The sequence below is a fragment of the Triturus cristatus genome, chromosome 3_2 (assembly GCF_964204655.1).
Source record: "Triturus cristatus chromosome 3_2, aTriCri1.1, whole genome shotgun sequence".
Lineage (NCBI taxonomy): Eukaryota > Metazoa > Chordata > Amphibia > Caudata > Salamandridae > Triturus > Triturus cristatus.
In genome coordinates, this window is record NC_140584.1 from 945,721,068 (window position 1) to 945,734,591 (window position 13,524).

Below are 13,524 nucleotides of genomic sequence, written 5' to 3' on the forward strand. Positions count from 1 at the left end.
ACAACAGTGATTTGGCAATTTTGCCGTTCATTGACGGAAGGGAAAGTCTTATCTGTCGAGTCCAGTCCCCGCGAGTCCAGTGCGGTGCATGCTTGGGATGTGCTTGCATAGACAGCTGGTGGAACAGTACAGTGGGTTGAGCGCTTGCTGTAGCGACATGCATGTAACTTGCAGATCACGGACTGGAATGTCGCCAGGGGTGTCTCATCATTCTGCTACGACTGATACAATCTAACACTGGAGTTACTATATTTCCAATTATTTAAAATATAATTCAATTTATGGTCTGAAGGAGGTAGACGACTCTCACAAGCGACAGTTCAATTTCCCCAGTAAAATAATTAAGACCGTAGAGGCTGAAGCCTTCATCCCATCGGCCCCAGCAGGCTTTACAGTGAGTCAGTCACGCGACACAATACTAAAGCACAATACGACACTGAAAGCACGCAAATGAAAGCAATAAGGCAGAAGTGCACCCTTCACCAGCCGATTTAAAGTTTCAAATAGCGCTAACTATCGTAGCCTTGCATCTTTATAGGGCTGTAAAACTCAGGTGTCAATGAACGCAAGGAAACTCATTTTATCACATCAGAAAGTTGAAAGGCTATGTCGGCCTCACTAATCAAACAGGTGACTTGCACGGCGGGCGCAGAGCTCAGCCGCAGCAGGGACATTAACTCGGCCAACTACCTTTCCGACAGAACACACGGCGCGCTCTTAGACAGGAGCCCAGACCCACTGCCCCGCAGTGGGTGATGTGCAGGGCCTTGGGGAGCGGGACCGCCCCGGAGCGCGCGGGGCCTTGTCGGATACTTCACAGGCAGGCTCCGGAGCAGGCTCAAGGACGCATTTTTCCCTGCAGATATCCTTAATGAGATGTTGCTAATCATTAGCTCGCGCTGAATCCTGCAGTGCAGGTGTCCCCTCGTGCCGCTCTGACGTCCACTGCGCGCGTGGTAGGGGGACGCCCAGGGCCGAGGCCCAATGTTAAACAACCCAGCTTGCAAACACGAAACACGTGTTCAGGCCTCTGGTACCGTCTATCTAACATGAAATGGAGAAAGACACGGTTCATATCATTTTTGCCAGAATCACAGTGGAGCAAATTCCTTTTGCCCTTTCCCTGCAGCTTGGAATGGCTCTTACTATCTTTTTCGAACTTAGCCGGGTCAGGAATCATAAACCTTCACTTCGAGGATGAAGCAAAGCCGTCTGGGCTCCCTTTGTAGCTGCTGACACCGACAGACGGAGAAATGGAGCAACTCCGTTAGGTTCGGCTTGACTGCGCAGATGCTGGAGGCCTTATGTGTTCAACCGAATAAAGGGGTTTAGGAAGCACTGCTAAGAGAGGGGCCTTGACTCTGCCCAACCGTTGAAGAGACAGAATGGACTGGTTAGGGAGAAAACGTGGGTGAATGGATAAACGGATGGATGGATAAACGGATGGATGGATGGATGGAAATGTGAAAGTATGAATAGATGGCTAGATACATGAGTGATTGTCAGAAGGGTGAAATAATGGCTGGAAGGGCGATTGTAGGGAGGGCTGCAAGGATGGATGAGTGAATGGATGGATTTAAAACATGGAAGGATTGCTAGATGAAAGAATAGGTGTATGGACAGAATCCTGGATGGATGAGTGTGTGAATGGGTTGGTGAATGGAAGTGTGAAGGGAAGGGTAAATGGTTGGATGGAAGGACGGAATGGTGGAAGAGACTCTTATAGGGAGGGTTGGGCTTCGCTGACCTGGTGCCATTTGGGGTATGGTCCAAATTTGGAGGTGTTGCAATTATTTGGCTACTCCCTTGCTTGTATTGCAGTTCTGGCGTGGTGGGAAGCTTATGCTCAACGCAGAAGGGCTGAGCTGAATATGGTGATAAGCTAATTATCACAACTAATGGTCTGATCTGTTTATTATGTAAAGTTAGGACAGAGGCAGTAGGCCTGACTTATTTATTGTGAAAAGCACGTTAAAGCCAACAGGCATTTCAGGATGGCTGAACTTTGGTAAAGCTTGTAGGCATGTATTTTGGTACATGTAGTCGCACAAATTACCACATGACTGAAGGGTTTTGGTGTTGGTTAACCCTGTGATAAACCCTTGGGTTAATGATTTTCACTTGTAGAATCTTTGTTATGCTGTTTTAGGAAGTTTTGTATATAGGTTTTGCCAATTGTAATTTTGTACATGTAATTTTATGACCGTACACCAGTGTTTGAAATGAGCGGGATCTGAGGGGCACGACTTACCTATACTTTTTAAATTTAAGAAAAACAGTCCCCCTTCTTTTTGTGAAAAGACAGTCATTCTTGGATGATTAACACTGACAGTTAAAATGCTTCAGCTGAAGTGTAAGGCAAGGAGTCTCCTGTGTTGTGAAACGGAGGAAGGAGCAGAGAGATAAAAAAAGCCTTCTTTTCCCGGGTGCGGCCGCCTGAAAGAAATGTAAATGTAGATAATGGTCATTCTGCAAATGTAAAGAGTGCTTGGAAGCCGGTGTTGGCTTTAATTGATGGAATCACTTGAAGCTTTCTGATAACACAGATTTATTTTTTTTGTTGGTATTTCAAGGGAGTTACCAGTTGAGCTGTAAAGTGTGTGCTTTCAAAAGACATTTATAAACAAGTGCACTTCATACAGTCTTGGTATTCCTAAAATCTATATTTTGGAGGCACATTTTTATCTTAAACTTGTTTACACATTTTGTAGCAGCCTTTTGTTGGAAAACGAGGCAGCATCTGTGAGGCCTGCACAAATAACATGACTGCATTTGTCCTTCACTGGGAACCAAACACCCAATTGTAGTGCCTGACTCTCAGAGGGTAGCGTTGCAGAGCAGTCTGAGGCTTACTCAAGGTAGGTGGTGTGGGCTAGTAATCGCCATTTGCAGGTGCACAAAAATAACACTCAATAATTGATTGTCCAGTCTGTACTTTGCTTTATAAAAGTAAGAGTATATTTATTAAATACACACACTACTCAATACTATGCACCAATTTACAAGTATACATAAGCTGTTGGAATTACTTTGTGACATTGCATAACATCTCCACCCCTCCCACAAGGGGGGGGGTGGGGTCTAGTACCACCACTCCCATGTATGCACATCTACTTGCCCCCAGTGCAGATAGTTGAACATAACCTGGAGCGAGGGCCCTGCGCACTGGTACCATCCCAGTGGCGACCCACCCCATTACCTCAACAAGCATTAAAAAGGGGTAAACCTGCCTTGGTGACCCATGACCCTGACTGAGCATCTCCTACTGACCATAATGTATGCACCTCTATATCTTAAGGGCTAGCAGTCTGGGGTCTTCACCTAAGCGCAGCAGCAAGAATCCATGTTTACGCACACTTTAGAATGACAGTACTCATCACCTTGGTTGATCATTTGAATGCATTGCAATTACAGCCCCTAAAGGCATCACAGATGAAATCACAGGATTGCGCATATACAGCCAGACACCCTAGCAGGACTGTCTGGCAACATAACCCCACTTGGCTTATGACATCTCCTTACACATGTGACTTACAGTCCCTTCAAAAGAAGTACTCCTGGCAACTACACTTCTCCTGCAGTGCGCCTCTTCACTTTAAAAGGAATCACAGGTAAAAGCATGGGATTACGTAAATACAGCCAGACCCCCTAGAAGGAAGGTCCAGCAACATAACTCCATTTAGCTTAACATCACCTTACACAGGTACTTTACTTTACACATGTGACTTTCAGTCCACCTAAAAAGAAATAACCACTAGTAAATGCATTTCGGTGCAATTACACCACTTCACCTCCAGGGGATGCACTTCTTCACACATCCCCAACTCAGCCCTTCACTTCAGGACTTCTGCAGTGCTATCTGTTAGAAGGTGGTTCTGACAGGAAGTAGCAGGAGGATAACAGGAGGCGCCAACCAATAAGACGCAAGGAAACAAAAGTGACAATGAAGTCAACCAATGGTAAGTAATGGGCGTGCTCTTAGCTTGTTTCAGCTTTTTTTTGTTAACAAAATATTTTACCGACAACACATGCATGCTGTAAAACCTAAAGAGTTTTTAAATAGAACTATACCAAATTTTGCTAAAAGTTTCATCTTTACTCAGAAAGTGTGTTTTCATTATTTGGTGTGAATCTGCTTGGCCAATATTCTGTATTAAAAAGGTGCTCAAGGTGCCAATAAAAGGGTTGAAAAAATAGATATAGCCAAATGGTTGGTCTGCGGAAGTCCAGTAGTACTGGAAATTAAGAAAATAAAACTCTCTGATTTGCAGAGGTGGCTTTTTCTCGCATTGGCATTTCTGGTACCGCAGTACCTCGTGATCTGATTGGGCAAGCGCAACGTGGAAGAAAGTTTTGCAGCCACCATTACAGGACTATGTCCTCGTTTCTTGAAAAAATAATTGTGTAAAGGTCAGGGTAGAAATACCAAGATGCCCAAGAACTCATGATGTGGACCCAGAGGAATCCCCAAGAGACCAAAAGTTTTACAAAAATATTCAAACCACCGCGGGGCCCTGTGCTGCTCTCCTGTGAGGGCAACCGCTCAAGCTTCACCCTATAGTACTGTGAAGCTTCCACTATCTCAAAAAAGTTAGAAAAAAATAATAAAACCAAATGTGGGTTGGGTATCCATGATGGTTGGCTGGCTGTTGAGTGTTGGACACATTGCCTGGCCAGAGGCCAGGACTTGCAGCAGTTCCTCTTCTGCGAACAGCCAAAAAGGCCAGCTGTGCGCAGCAGGGTGTTGGCCATTTGGGGGGCTGGGTGTGAGGCCTGGACGGAGGCCCAGCAGCCATCCCTGCCGCAGACACACATCTCTCATGAAGCGTGGTCATGCACAGTGAAGAGTTGGCCGCCAGAGGGGAGCTGGGTGCAGCGGGGTGATGCCAGCACCAGGCGGGGTTGGGTTGCTTCTCATTAGAATCTCCATACATTTAATGGAAGCGACCTAATCCTTTCTAGCATAGCTGGTCTATTTTAATGACACAATATCATCATTTCTCAACATGGCTGATATATTTTTTACTAACATAGTTTTAAAACATCTTAACAAGAATACTATTGTTTTCGCAAAAAACAGTGTTTAATTTATAAAACATTAACTGCCGGGCCCCAAGTTTTGATCAGAAGCCCTCAGCTAGTGCTATCAAATGTGCTATTGAACTTCAGAAGGGTGGTGGGATCAGTAGTTAATACCAAGGCTGTGCAGTCTTGATTTCACCTCATTCCTATTTATTTCACCACCAGATACTCCCTGCCTCCCTATCTCACGTTTTCAGGTTCTTTGTCATCCCTACATTCTCTCTTTGCCACACTTTTTCGTCTTTTTTTTCATCCTTTTCCCCCTTTTCAGTTTTACTCTCTCTGGCCCCACATCAAAATAAGTGCCATTCCCCAAAAAGGAGTGTCGGTGAGTCATCCCCCCCCCCCACCAGTTCAAATTAAGCACTGCCCAAAACAGTAATAACATTTTTAACAGGACTGCTTCCTTGCAATGTCTCAGTTGTAACGCTTCTAAGCAGAGCTACAACGATTTTAAAATTCGAATACTAGCCCTTGTGAAAGAGCTGCACATTTTAAAAGACTTCTCTCACAGTCTCAGCAGTACTATAGTACACTCGGTCGGAAAGTGTCAGCACTTCGTAGTAGGACTCCACTGCTTTTAATGACAAACCACCAGCAATTCTAGGCACTGCTGCAAATATTTGAATAGGAGAGTCCCAACATTTCTAAGCATGAGTGCAATACTTTAATGACAAAGTACCATCATTTCTCAGAGGAACTACAATATTTTTAACATGACAGTACTAGAACTTACAGCAGGATGTGAGTACTTTTAATGGACGGTACTAGCACTTCTGTGCTTGGCTGCTATACTTGTTATGGGAGAGTACCGACACTTAGCATGACTGCAATACTTGTAACGGGAAGGTACCATCATTTGTCATAAGGTCTACAATACTTTTAAAATGACAGTACCAGATTTTATCAGCAGGATTCAACTACTTCTAATGGAAAATATCAGCACTTCTCTGTGTATCTGCTGTACTTTTAATGGAAGAGTACCAGCACTTCTCAGCATGAGTGCAATCCTTTGAATGGGAAAGTATTGTAACATCTTGGAAGAACTACAGTGATTCTAAGATGAAGCTGGAGTCCAGTACTTTGGACTGAAAGTACCAGCACTTTTGTGTGTGGCCGCTATACTTCCAGCACTTCTCTGCAGCCTGTATTACATTTCTTGAGGGAGTAGCGACACACCTCGACATGGCTGCAACTTTTTTAATGGTAGACACTAGGACGCGTCAACAGGGCAGCTGTGCTATTCATATGATATGGCTAGCACAGCTTAGCAAAAATTAAACATTTTAATGTTACAGTGCCAGTACTCCTAAAAAGTATACTACGCTATATTTAATGGGACAGTACTGCTACATGTAAGTGGCACTTTGAAGCAGTGAAATGCTTAATGGCATACTAGCCCTGCTGAAAAGTGCCTTACATAGGAGAGCCCAAGCACTTCACAGCAGGACTGACATACTTGCTTTGAGTAACAGAGGAGAGGTGCTGCACATGTACTGGGACAGGGCCATCGCACACCAGAGAGACTGAACTACTTTAAAGAACTGGTACATATTTACTAAAAGGGTATCACCGCTGATCAGCAGCACTGCTGATTGTTTAATAGGAGAGTACCAGCACAATTCAGCAGGACTACTATTAAATACAAGAGTTTGAGTACTTCTCAACAGGGCTGGTATACCTTTAATAAGATAGTACCAACACTACTCACAGAACTACTATCACTTTGCTAGGGGAGTACCAGCACTACTCAGCGGGGCTACTATCACTTTAAAATGAGAGTACTAGCACAACTCAGCAGAACTTCTGTCACTTTGCTAGGAGAGTACTAGCACTACTCAGTAGGGATACTATCACTTTAAAAGCAGAGTATCAGCAGTACTCAGCAGGGATACTATCACTTTAAAAGGAGAGTACCAGCACTACTCGGCAGGGAAACTATCACTTTAAAAAGAGAGTATCAGCAGTACTCAGCAGGGATACTATCACTATAAAAGGAGAGTACCAGCCGTACTCGGCAGGGATACTATCACTATAAAAGGAGAGTACCAGCCCTACTCGGCAGGGCTACTATCACTATAAAAGGAGAGTACCAGCCGTACTCGGCAGGGATACTATCACTATAAAAGGAGAGTACCAGCCCTACTCGGCAGGGATACTATCACTTTAAAAGGAGAGTACCAGCCCTACTCGGCAGGGCTACTATCACTTTCAAAGGAGAGTACCAGCCCTACTCGGCAGGGCTACTATCACTTTAAAAGGAGAGTACCAGCCCTACTCGGCAGGGCTACTATCACTATAAAAGGAGAGTGCCAGCCCTATTTGGCAGGGATACTATCACTTTAAAAGCAGAGTATCCGCAGTACTCTGCAGACCTTCTGTCACTTAGCTAGGAGAGTACCAGCACTACTCGGCAGGGCACTATCACCTTAAAAGGAGAGCATCAGCACTACTCGGCAGGGCTACTATCACTTTAAAAAGAGAGCATCAGCACTACTCGGCAGGGCTACTATCACTTTAAAAAGAGAGCATCAGCACTACTCGGCAGGGCTACTATCACTATAAAAGGAGAGTACCAGCCGTACTCGGCAGGGATACTATCACTATAAAAGGAGAGTACCAGCCCTACTCGGCAGGGATACTATCACTATAAAAGGAGAGTACCAGCCCTACTCGGCAGGGCTACTATCACTTTAAAAGGAGAGTACCAGCCCTACTCGGCAGGGCTACTATCACTTTAAAAGGAGAGTACCAGCCCTACTCGGCAGGGCTACTATCACTTTAAAAGGAGAGTACCAGCCATACTCGGCAGGGATACTATCACTTTAAAAGGAGAGTACCAGCCCTACTCGGCAGGGCTACTATCACTTTCAAAGGAGAGTACCAGCCCTACTCGGCAGGGCTACTATTACTTTAAAAGCAGAGTACCAGCCGCACTCGGCAGGGATACTATCACTTTAAAAGGAGAGTACCAGCCCTACTCGGCAGGGCTACTATCACTTTCAAAGGAGAGTACCAGCCCTACTCGGCAGGGCTACTATTACTTTAAAAGCAGAGTATCAGCAGTACTCTGCAGACCTTCTGTCACTTAGCTAGGAGGGTACCAGCACTACTCAGCAGGGCTGCTATCACTTTGCTAGGAGAGTACTAGCACTACTCAGCAGGAATACTATCACTTTGTTAGGAGAGTACCAGCACTTCACAGCAGAGCTGCTATACTTGTATTTATTTATGTATTTATATATTTATAAAGTTTTGTTGAGCGCGAACATGACCCAGGAGGGTATTAGAGCGCTTCACATTTGGGGTAAGTAGGATTCAAACAGTGGGACAAGAGCAATCGCTACCATTAAGTTCAAGACGAGAGCACGATATTGGCGTGATTCAGATCATTTAAAAATAAGTCCGGACGGATCCAATAATAGAGAAGAACAGGCAATGTACACAGTACCAGTACGATCATAGCTTGCCAATACTATTAATCACTGGATTACACAAATGTAAAAGGCAACAATCAGGTAAAGGGAGAAAAAAATCCATAAATAACATACAGGGATGTGCAGTGGCCTGCTCACACTGTTAATCCCAGGAGTACAACCGTGTAAAGGACAGTCAGAGCATCAGAGAAGGGGGCAGTTTTGAAGCAGCTGAGCCAAGGACTTCAGGGACGGAGCTTCAGCATTAGGATTTTTTTCACTTCTTTTTTGAAGGAAGCGGTGGATGGGATTTGACGGACTTCCGGTGGAAGGGAGTTCCAGATCTTTGGGGGCCATGCCAGAGAATGCTCTGTTACTCGTTCTCTTTTTGGTGAAGACTTGAGGTTTTAGGAGAAGTGAGTTTGCACTTCGAGACAGAGGGCCACCCCCTGATAATTCTAATTTGTGAGCCAGATAAATGGGGGTCTTGAAGTAAAGTGCTTTGTGAGTCAAGCAAGTGATCTTTAGTTGTATTCTAGCTTCGTAAGGCAGCCAATTGAGGGATTTTAAGGCTGGGGATATGTGATCCTTTCTTTTTGTACCAGTAATCAATCTGGCTCCAGCATTAATGGAAGCCATAAGTGGAGCCAAGCTTTTTTTGGGGAGACCACAAAGCGTGGAACTACCGTAGTCTAGCCTTTGCAATACTAGAGCTTGCCCCGCCCATTTGAGTCTTCCTGTGGGAGGAATGGTTTGAGATTCCTTAGTAGCCTCATCTGGTGTTTAGCTCCCTTGGTTGCATTTCTAATATGATTCTGCATGTTCAGGTGCCTGTCTAGGGTAATTCCTAGAGATTTCGCAGACTCGATAATGTGTGGGGAGCAGTTGAAGGCTGAAAGATGATGCATCCAGAGGTCAATCTTGGGGGCGTGGTTAGGGGAAGCAATGAGAAGGAATCCTGTTTTGGAGATGTTGAGCATGAGGTAGTTTTCAGTGAACCAGTTTTGGGTGTTCATCAAGATGGATTTGAGTTAAATGAAGTCTTCCGGGGAGGAGACTTTCAAATAAAGTTGGGTGTCATCCGCGTACATGTGAAAGAGAATGTTCGCTGAGTTCAGGGCATTAGATAAAGGTTCTAAGAATAAATTGAAGAGTATGGGGGGGCAGATTCTTGAGGAACCCCCATCAAGACTGTAGACGGCTGGGATAGGGATTGATTCACTTGGATTTTTTGAGATCGGTGTGGAGAAAGGAAGAGAACCATTCCAAAACCACACCTGATAGACCCGTCCTGTGTTCTAGGGTGGAGAGTAATTTTCTGTGGTTAACAGTGTCAAAGGCAGAAGATAGGTCAAGGAGAATTAGGAGGCAGGCTTCATTTTGGTCTAGCAACTTTAAAATGTCATCCAAGATGTGAGTGAGTGCAGATTCTGTGCTGTGGCCACTCCTAAAGCCTGATTAATGTTGATTCATCAGTTGGAATTTCTCATTGTGAACACAGAGTTGAGATTGCACATACTTTTCTAAAAGTTTCGCCAGCGTGGGGATGTTGGAGATAGGACAGAAGTTATTCAGATCAGAACTGTCCGCGTTTGTTTTTTTTAGCATGGGGGATACTTGCTCTGCTTTTTGGCAGCCGGGTATCATGCCTTGCAACAGTGAAGCGTTAACAATTGTTGCCCAAATGGGGAGGATGGCAGCCTTAATTTCTTTGAATATGGGAGAAGGTAGAGAGTCATTAAAGTGGTTGGATGGTTTGATCGCAAGAAGAGTGTTGTAGATGTCATTTTCACTGAGGGGTGTAAAGGTGTGCCAAGAGGCATTGTTCTTGGGTCTAGGCTGGGGGTGGGAGGGGTCGCAAGTAAGAGTGCCTTCGTCAGGGTCAGGGTGGATGGGTGATTTGATCGATTGTTGATTAACAAATTTTTAATGTTTCTTGGGACGATTTATGACTCGATTAAGTTGAGATCTGAAGAAGTCGGCTTTTGCCCTCTTGATTTTCTTGTATTGAGTAACAGAGCTGTTATGCATGTAAATGGACAGTAACCTCACATGTCAGTGTGACTCCAGTACTTTTACGGAGTAAGCCTCTGCATGTCTCAGCAAGGCTGCTATATCTTTAATAGACGAATACCCACATTTCTCAGCAGGACTGCTATTTAATACAAGAGTACCAGCATTTCTCAACTTGGCTTCTATACTTTTACTAGAAAAGTGTCAGCACTTCACAGCATGGCTGCTATACTTGGAATAAGAAACAATCAGTGTATATTTAATGGCGCAGCATCATCACGTGCCAGTGGGACTGAAATACTTTTAAGGAGTGAGTACCTGCACTTCTAACTAGTCAGCAGCACTGCTATACCTTTAATTGCAGAGGACTGGAACTTCTTAGCAGGACTGCTATTTAATATGAGAAACCAGCATTTCTCAGCAGTAGTGCAATACCTTTAATAGACGAGTGTTAGCACTTCACAGCAGGACTGCTGTACTTGAAATGAGAAACTGAGGTACTGGACTTGTAATGGGACAAAACCATCACACATCAGTGAGACTGAAATACTTTAAAGGAGTGAGTCCCTGCATCTCCCATAGAGCTGCCATTCATTGAATGGGAGAGTGCCTGCACTTCTAAGCACATCTTGCATACCTCTAATACAAAATAAACAGCACTTCTCAGCAGAGCTCCTGTACCAGTAATATGAGAGCGACTGTACCCCTCAGCAGGGTCCCTCTCCCTTTCAGTACTAGCACCATTCATCAGGGCTGCAATTTAATATGAGAGTACCACTGCTTCTCAGCAGGGCTGGTGCACCTGTAATGTAGGAGCACCTGTACTATTCAGCAGGCCTGGTACGCCTTCAATAGGCGAGCACTCGCATTACCCATCAGGACTGTGACGTAATACGAGAACACCAGGACTTATCAGCAGGACTTGTACGCCTTTAATACAGGAGTATCTGTACTCTTCATCGGGGCTGATATCCCTTCAACAGAAGAGTGCAGGCTCTACGTTCTATGATAGGGTGATAATGCTTCACAACAGTCGTGCAACAACAGGCGTAGCTATCAATAGTGCAACAGGTGCAGTGGCACCAGGGCCCACTTCATAAACTGGTGGCTTATCATTATCTAACCAGGTTGTGGGGTCCCAATCTCATTTGTTGCATCTAGTCCCACGGCACCTTTTCTACACCAATGTGCAATATTGTTAACAGAAGGAAGCGGGTGCCTTGAAACAGGTAATGCCCCCCCCTCCCCCCATTTGCCCCCTTATTTCTGCTTGTAACATAATTAAAATTCATGACCACAAAATGAACCCGCTGGTAAGTCTATTAGCGAGTTATTGCACCTGTGTCTACGAACTTTGTGCAATGCCCTCTGTGCGCCCTGAGAGTATCTGGATAAATTCCCAGCACCTAAACCCCGCCCTCATTTCTAAAGTCGATAAAGAGAGTACCATGAAGTGTGTATTAGCGGCACGCGCTGTTTACAGAGCCGCGGGGTGCTAGATTTTTATAGGAACCTCAACATGAAAACTGTACAAAGTACGCAATTAAAAGATGAGAAATGTGGTGTACATTCTATCACTCTAACTATAGCAAGATAGCCTGTTGGGTTACAGAAACTGCCACAGGCACAGAACTGTGCCAACCATCGGGTGGGTGCAACCAGCCTGATCAATAAAATGAGCGCGGGTTATTTTGGGCAGAAGAAATACCGTTATTACTGAACCTGTGCGGCGCGCGCCGTCTGAGACAGGAAACTCTAGTAAGATACCTTATAGCGACAGTGCACCTGCCGCGGATACCTGTCTGTGGCCTGGAATTTGCCGTTCTCATTTAAAATTGTTTGAATTATTTCTTCTTGACCAGATCGATAACTGACCTCATGACTGAATTCCATTATGACATGACTTCTTTGGAAGAGAGGCAACGTGGTCTCGGTAGCAGCACTCGCCAACTTCTGTCAAACGTGATGCCCTATAAACTTCTGAAAGAAAGCCGACTATTGGAGTCATGGCCAGGTGGCGCGGGATAAGGGGAAAGACGAACTAAAATTATAGCGCCTAGATTCTGTCACTTAATTTCTAAGGGTTCAAACTACAGAGCGCCGCGCGCGTCTTACCTTCCTCGCTGTCTGCCGCAGAGCACAGGCTGCAGAGCAGCACCAGGAGGAGCGCCGGGGCTTTCATCACCAGTGTACCTGAGGCTTGTCAGTGCAGGGAGCAGGTTCAATGACGCGCTGAGTGTGGTGCGCGAGCCCTCTCGGCTGACTTTTTTATAAGGGCTCGGGCGGCCCTGCTAGATGTCAAGGTGAGCTCCTCCTCCAGTAGCGGCTATTTCCTCCCCCCGCGGCGAGGCCTCCAGCCCCCCCACGGCCGGTGTCCGGTGGGAACATCTCTCAAGGGGCAGCACATCGAGTGTCGCTCGCATTCCTTTCACTTCCGATAAGCACGTATAAATAAATCTACCAGGGCGCTGTCACCTCGTGCCCTGTCAGCCTTGTACTGTACTTGCCAGCGCCGGGAGAGATCTCTGCCACCTTCATGGTTCAAAGACCGAAATACGACATCCCAGGCGTCTCGCCTGAGACAGCACCATTAGGAACTTATCTGGGCTCCCAAGACCCTGGGTGACTTTTGTACTACTACTAATAAAAGCTGGATCCCTCCTTGGAGTTACGTAAATGTTCGTTTCTACATCGTTCGCGTCTCCACTTTGCTGTCACACAGCTTCAAGCGCTTCGTAGCGCTGTGAATTAAACATGATACTACTAACCTGCTCGGTTTATACCTTATAAGGGGTAGGTGGTCGCTATAAGCTTCCAAACCTTATGGCTGACTGGAATCTAAATTCTCAGAATGGCTCAGCGAGTTAAACTCTAGTTGCTGCAGGAGATGAGTTCGAACACTGTGAAAACCAACTCAGCCTTCCATCCTTCTGAGGTCGATAATTTGGGTGTCATGAAATAAGATCCGGCACCTAGAAGAGGCAGAACGGTTGCACGACGCAGTATATAAAAA

The 13,524-nt window shown here is 45.4% G+C and overlaps 1 protein-coding gene across 1 annotated transcript in view; it reads right to left on the reverse strand.

Moving 5' to 3' along the window:
* Window positions 1-13,066, reverse strand: part of CA4 (carbonic anhydrase 4) — a 121,658-nt gene extending 108,592 nt beyond the window's left edge. Inside the window, exon 1 of the mRNA XM_085649442.1 lies at window positions 12,627-13,066. Coding sequence (XP_085505568.1) covers window positions 12,627-12,693 — 67 coding nt within the window. The 5' untranslated portion in view covers window positions 12,694-13,066. The remainder of the gene's footprint in view (window positions 1-12,626) is intronic.
* Window positions 13,067-13,524: the final 458 nt, after the last annotated feature.